The 6,943-nt window shown below is 52.2% G+C and overlaps 1 protein-coding gene across 2 annotated transcripts; it reads left to right on the forward strand.

Annotated features, from left to right (window-relative positions):
• Positions 1-3,341: 3,341 nt before the first annotated feature.
• Positions 3,342-5,513, forward strand: GAST (gastrin). Of its 2 annotated transcripts, none has more exons than XM_019667012.1 (3): positions 3,342-3,478; positions 5,072-5,287; positions 5,409-5,513. In XM_019667012.1, exons 2-3 carry the CDS (start codon positions 5,077-5,079, stop codon positions 5,510-5,512), a joined length of 315 nt encoding a protein of 104 aa, XP_019522557.1. In that variant the 5' UTR covers positions 3,342-3,478; positions 5,072-5,076; the 3' UTR covers position 5,513. The 2 variants fall into 2 exon arrangements, with proteins under 2 accessions (XP_019522557.1, XP_019522558.1); XM_019667013.1 differs by lacking the exon at positions 3,342-3,478 and adding an exon at positions 4,045-4,094.
• Positions 5,514-6,943: the final 1,430 nt, after the last annotated feature.

The following is a 6,943-nucleotide window of genomic DNA, read 5'->3' on the forward strand; positions in this document are numbered from 1 at the left end:
ACACACACACACACACACACACACACACACACACACACACTCCAGCCAGACACCCGGGGCCTCACACCCAGCTTCTGATTTAAGAGGACTGGGGGTAGGGGTGTGGTCTGAAATGGAGGCAGGGGTTAGGGCTCCCCAGGTGATCTTAATGTAAAGTGTGGGCTGACAGCCAATGCTCCAAAGGCACAGGTGGGCATCTGGTGAGAACGTGAGAGGGGAGGTCCAGGAGAGAAGGCAGAGGCTGGATTGGGGGGCGCCCTCTGCTCTCTCTCCTAGGCAGCCAGGCCTGTCCTCTGGCCCCTGAGCTTAATGGGAGGCCTCTAGAGCTCAGCCTGGAGAGAGCAGCGTGCTTGCTGGCTGTCCTGTTGGTCCCGCTGTTACCACCATTAGACAGCAGGTGAAGACATGATTCTACTTCCCCCTCCCCTGCCCTGGGAGACATCCCGGATACCCATGCTGATGCTAACTCCACCCAGGTGTCACTGTTCGTGCCCGCACCTTCGCACCCTCCAAGGCCCCGTTGCCTGGGGAAGGGTGACTGAGGCATTATCAATCCCTCCCTTTTCTGCTATCAATAACCAATCAGGAAGTTGGCATGGCCTCCCTGACACCAGCTTGTCAGTCCGTGGTGATATTTCCCAAGGCTGCCCTGGCAGGCAGAGCACGGTCAGGTGTGCAGAATTGCCCCTGGGGATTCTGGAAACATTCTCCCCTTGACAGGGTACCATTACTATTATGTCTAGTTTTTGGTGCCCCCACACACACACACACTCCCTAGAATCTAAACTCCGCCGAAGTGAGGAAAGGACCATCATACTCATCTTTTGTCCCCCGGGCCTCACCCAGACCCTGGCTTACAGCACGTGCTCAATAACTGTCATGGAAATGGAAGAGATGAACGGTCCAATACCTTAACGAATATCTCCCTTAACTGTATCTGGAAAATCACACACACACACACACTCACGCAAGGCCGGCTCTCACTGACAAAAGCCTTCAGGAGGCTGGAACCCCTTGCTTTCTTTTTCAGTTGTTGCCTTAATAAATTACCATCAACCTAGAAGCTTAAGACAACACCAATTCTTTCTCTCACAGTTCTGCAGGTCAGACGTACAGGCACAGCATGGCTCACTGGGCCAAAATCAAGGTGTGGCCAGGGCCGTGTTCCTTCCTGAAGGCTCTGGGATGAATCTGTGTCCAAGCTCATCCAGGTTGTTGGCTGAACTCAGTTCTTCATGGTTGTGGGGCCTCAGCTGGGGGCCCCTCTCGGCTTCTTAAGGCCACCTGCATTACTCTGCCTGTGGCTTTCTCCCTCCTCATTCTTCAAATCTGACATCCTTCAGCCATTATCACTTCTACCTCTAGCCGAAGAACACTCTGCTTTTAAGGGCTCATCTGATTACCTTGGGCCCACTCAACTAATCCGGGAAAAGCTCTCCATTTTAAAGTCTGTAACCTTAGTTACACCTGCAAAGTCCCTTTTGCCATGTAACGTCTCATATTCACAGGTCCTAGGGATTTGGGTGTGTACATCCTTGGAGGACCATTATTCTGTCTACCACACCCCTGCTGGGAGGAGAAAGATCCCAGAACTAGGTGGACCTGAGTTTTAAGCCCAGCTCTCCTCGGTCATGTGAACCCAGGACAGGGATTACTTCACCTATATGGGCCTCAGTTTCTTCATCTGTAGAATGGGGACACACTAGCACTTACCCCCTAGGATCATGGTGAAGAGCCACTTGTATTCATTCATGCAAAGGGCTTATCAGTGTCTGGCACATAGCATTGTCATCGTTGTGAGCACAGGGGCAGGGTCCACAGGGAAGGGGAGGGGGCTGGGCCCCAGGGTCTAGGATCTGGTCTTCCACTTGGTGGACCCAGAAACTGAACCTTCTGATCACCCAGCTAGTCAGTGTTGGATCCTAGATTCCACCCTGGCCTCACAAGTTCCAAAGCCCTCCTCGTACCAGTAGGTGCTGGTCTCTGAGAGGTCCAGCTTTCATAGGCTCCATCCCTACTGCCTCTGTCAGTGGCAACTCAGGGCAGGTGTCCCTCTGAGTCACAGCCATCAGGAGGGAAAACCTTGGATTCACAGATGATGCTTTTTAGGGACTTACCCTCCTTAAGCCTTAAGGGAGGCACAACTCCCCGATGTGTGCAAAGCGTGTGCACAGACCTTGTCACATTTCCCCTTCACTGCAGCCCTGTGAGGTTGGAATAAATGATTCCCACTTCACAGATGAGGCTATCTGAGGCCCAGAGAGGATAAGGGGAGAAGGTGCAAACAAATTAGATACCGGTGAAGTTCTGGGCATCATGCATGGTGTGTTATGCACATCACCTTCACAGGAGTCCCCTCCCCAAGTTATTTTTCTTGTTTCCTGGAGGGAAAAGCAGTTCAGAGAGGGAGAGAGCTACCCAATGCTCAACAGGTTCCCTTATGAGGAGAATGTGCAGTCTTCATGATGGCAAGCTCCTCCTGGTGAGCTTGTGAACATGAGCCCTGGCTGCATGCCCACCAGTGCCAGCAAGGAGCGGCACTTCCCCACCGCCTGTCGAGTGGGAGTACAATCTTGGTGCAATTGCCACCCCCTGTGTGACCAGCCTGCAGAACAACAGCCAAGAGGCACAACCCACCACCACCACCTGCCCAGCAGAAACCAAGTCTTGGGCTCTGGTACAACCAGGGCTCTGCTAGAAAGCTTATAATTTCCCGTTACCACAGCAACATGAACGTCTCTTTTCCCCAGGATGTAAGCAGAGCTGCTCCCCATCCCACCCATCCCCCCAAGTCACTTCAAAGTCCCTTCCATTGCTGAGATTCTGTGATTCAATTATTATCACCAATGCCTGCACTGTTTCTGTCATTTTCATTTATTCCATCTGCTGTATCACTGAGACCTGCTCTGGATTAGAGTGGGTTATTCACCAGAACATTCGGCAGCTGGTTGCCATGGACACCTCATAGCCTACTTCCTTCATCACCTATTAATTCTCAGCCAGGCTGGCTGTGAGCGTGGGTACCACTGCCCCTTATCCAGGATGCAAAGGATATCAAGACACCCCCAGATCGGGAGGGGCCCTGATGACTCATGAACAAAAGCAAAATCTTCAGTTCCAGCTGCAGAAAAATAAAAAACAACCTAGAGATAGTTACATCCATCCAAACCAAGTGGAGGCAGCAATTTATCACATGGGTCAACAAAGCATACCACTTGGTTTTCTGAAACATCTTGGGCACACCTTTTAGTCTCTAACCGTGTTAAGATGTATTTTTATATTGGAAAGTGGTGAGCGTGTCATGCAGGCTCCAGTGCAGGAACCTCAAGGAATGAATGGGCCTGGGTAGGGGGTGTGCAAGAAGTTTGTGATGAGAAGTGGACCTGGGGAGATGGGGCCGGGGAGGTGGCTGCAAGCTAAATCCAGCCCAGCACAGAGGGCATAAGGACAAGAGCGGGGACCACTCAGGGATTTCAAGGTAAGAGGAAATGAAGGGGGTTCAGAGGCAGAGAGAGCGCCGTCATCAGCCCAAGGCCCATTGCTCCTGAGAACTATGACAAGTCCTGTTTGCAGAGCCTGGCACTGGGGACAGGGAATCAATACATGACTAATTCACATACTCCTTGTTCTTCAAACATCAATGTATGGTGAAATACGTTTTCTCTGAATCTAAGGTCGTTCGGTCCATCCACCTCACCTGCCCCCTAACTGTATGTAGTCCAAGAGATGAGCACTAGGTCTCTGACCCCAAGAACATGGCGAGGACACTGTCCTGACCCCAGAGAACCTGTCTCCTGTCTGACCTGGTACTCAGCTGAAGAACGGCCCCCACCCTGCTCCTGCCCCTCGTCATGAAGGTCACCTCCCTTCCCTTCTCCCACATCCGGATGACGGACTAAATGACCGGGTGGGGCCGGGGGTGATGTACCTGGCCCACCCACTTTCCTTTCACTGTGAGGAGCCTGGCCTCATGGGGGAGGAGAGCTTGGGAGGGGCCTTGAGGGCTTTATAAGTCAGGGCTGGAGCACCAAGCCCAGCAGAGAACAGAGAGGCACCAGACTGACCAGAGCATCACCGGCCTCCCAGCTCTGCAGGTGAGAGCACCCAGGAGGGGAGGGAGAGGCTGGGAAGAGGGTTGATAGGACCCTGCCCCCCATCAGGTACCAGGCTCACATCTCCTTGTCTCCAGGGTTGGGACCCTTTCCTTAGCCCAGGGATGGACTGGGTCTTGGCACTAGGACCCACCCTGGCTTCTCAACCCTTGCCTTCAAGCTGACCTGCTGCTTCACCCAGGTCCCTGCCCTAACCCTCTTACTACATGCTCACCCCGGCCCTATGAATTGAGGACAAAGGCTATTCTCCCATCTCTCAAGTGAGAATACTGAGGCCCAGAGGGAGACATGACTTACCTAAACCCATATAAATTATTGGGCAAGGCTGGGACGGGAACCCAGGGTTCCTCAAGCTCTTTCCTAGACCAGCACGGTCTGAAAGAACTTTCCACTGTGATTATAATCTAAATCTGCACTGTCCAATATGGTATCCACCAGCCACACATGCACTGTACATATAGCTAGTGCAAGGGAGGAATTTTTATCTTAATTTAAATGTAAGGAGCCATATGTGGCTAGTGGCTACCATATTGGGCAACACATGTGGCTAGTGCTGGACACAGTGAACATGCCGGAGATCTCCAAAGAAATCCCGAGTGGTCTGTAACGCAGCTGAGTGCACACATTCCTTTGGTATTGCTATTTAAAGTTCACTGTAAATTACAAGACTGAAACAAGAGATGCTCACCTGGCCTCAAATTCTGTAGAACAGTTTCGAAACCATTCCTCTAGGTTTTCGATTCCTGCGAGAAGCAGTCACTGGAATTAGGGTAGGGAAAAAGGAAAGGGGCGAGGCTTGAGGGCCAGGGGAGCAGGCAGGAACTGGAAGAACAGTCCACAAGCCCTTGCAGAATTGCAGACCTGCCGGCAGGCAGAGCCTGGAGTGTATCTGGTCCAGGCCCTGCCTCTGGGTGCCTGGACTACTCCATCTTTAAGCTCGGCCACTCTTTCCTTTGCAGACAAGATGCACAGATTGTGTGTATATGCGCTGATCTTCGCACTGGCTCTGGCCACCTTCTCTGAAGCTTCTTGGAAGCCCCACTACAAGCTGGAGGATTCACCCTCAGATCCAGGGGTCAACAGGGGCACGGAGCCACACTGGCGGGACCAGCTGGGTCCAGCCTCTCACCACCGGAGGCAGATTGGGCTCCAGGGTTCCCCACACCTGGTGGCAGGTAGGCGCTGCTGTCAGCCATCCCTGCTTGCCTCACCCAGCCAGTTTTGGCCCTGGCCTCAGTCCCAGAAGCTAGGTGTCCTTCTGCCATCCTCACCTCCTCTCCCATCTCTGACCCTCAGACCTGTCCAAGAAGCAGGGGCCATGGCTGGAGGAAGAAGAAGCAGCTTATGGATGGATGGACTTCGGCCGCCGCAGTGCTGAGGAAAGGGATCAACATCCCTAGAACCAAGCGTCAGAGCCCAGTTACCTCCCAGCCCAGCCTGGTCCCATGAAAAACCAATCAAAATAAACTAGCTTCCAACGGATCACATTGTGTCGAGTGTCATGGGGCAAGGACGGGGAGTTGGGGGCTGGGTCAAGGCAAGGGGGAGAGTTGAGCACCCCTCTGGGGGCAGGAACCATGGTTCATCCTTCTTGGTGTCCCCCCAAGAGTCCAACACTGAGCAAGAGTCTCTACATGTGGGTGGGAGACTAGGGGGTGGGGGTCGCAACCAGAGTAAGCTTTTTAAAAGAAAAATCAAATCGTGTCATTCCAACCCTCCAGTGCTTCCCATCACACTTGGCATAAAATCTAAACTCCTTGTCAAAGCTCTAGGAGCCAGTCCTCGTGGTGGGTACCACGTTTCTTCCTCCTCTCTCTTCCCTTCCCTTACGCAAACGCACCATGCTCCTCCCTGCTCAGGACATTTGTTCTTGCTGTTCCCTGTGCCTGGAATGCTTATCCCCAGGCACAAACGTAGCTGGCTCCTCTTTTTCTCCTTGGGGTCTTGATTGACATGTCTCTTCCTGAGGACCCGCCCCTTCTGCTCCTTGCCCTTCACCCACAGCCCCTATTACCCTCTAATTGCAGCATAACCTTTTCTGTGGAGCACATTGTACAACCTGTCATTGTTTTGTTTGCCGGTTTATTGTCTGCCTCAGTTAGAAGGGAAACTCTGTAAGAGGGAGGACCCTGTGTCCCTCATCCCTGCTGTGTCCCTCATCCCTGCTGTATCCCCGGTGCAAGAGCAGGAGGTACCCAATAAATATTTGTCAGATGGGCGAGTGGCTGGCAGAGGCACTTGTTGGGTGTCCCACCCACAGGCCCTCACTGTTCTTGTGCCTGTCAGCAGTGTCCTCGCACAGGCACACGTTACTCTCTACCTGAGGGCTTTCCAAGTGCGAGGCAGGCTTGAAACGCTGGGGAGTTACTGCCTCCAGAAGCATCTCTCAGTCAATGACAGATGACAGCTGGAGGGGAATTGCAGTGCAGACCCTTAGGGCTGGTACACTTTCTCTAAAAAGGCCAGATAGAAAATATTTTAGGCTTTGCAGGCCAAGAGGCAAAATCAAGGCTATTGTGTAGGTACTCCAAGAACCATTTAAGATATAACCACTTAAAATACAAAAGCCATTCTTTGCTTGCAGGCCATATGAAAAACAGACGACGGGCCAGATTTGGCTCATGGGTTATAGTTTGCTGACTCCTGTTCTAGAACAAATCATGCCACCTGCCGAAGAGTTATTTACTATTTATTTACTTATTTATTTTTTAAGATTTTATTGGGGAATTGGGGGATGGGAGCAGCGCTGGGGAATTGGGGGAAGGGGAACAGACAAGTTGCTGTCCTTTTTTCTTCAGTCTAGTTGTGGAGGACGTCACTTCACTGGCCCA

The sequence above is a fragment of the Hipposideros armiger genome, unplaced genomic scaffold (assembly GCF_001890085.2).
Source record: "Hipposideros armiger isolate ML-2016 unplaced genomic scaffold, ASM189008v1 scaffold_482, whole genome shotgun sequence".
Taxonomy (NCBI): Eukaryota; Metazoa; Chordata; class Mammalia; order Chiroptera; family Hipposideridae; genus Hipposideros; species Hipposideros armiger.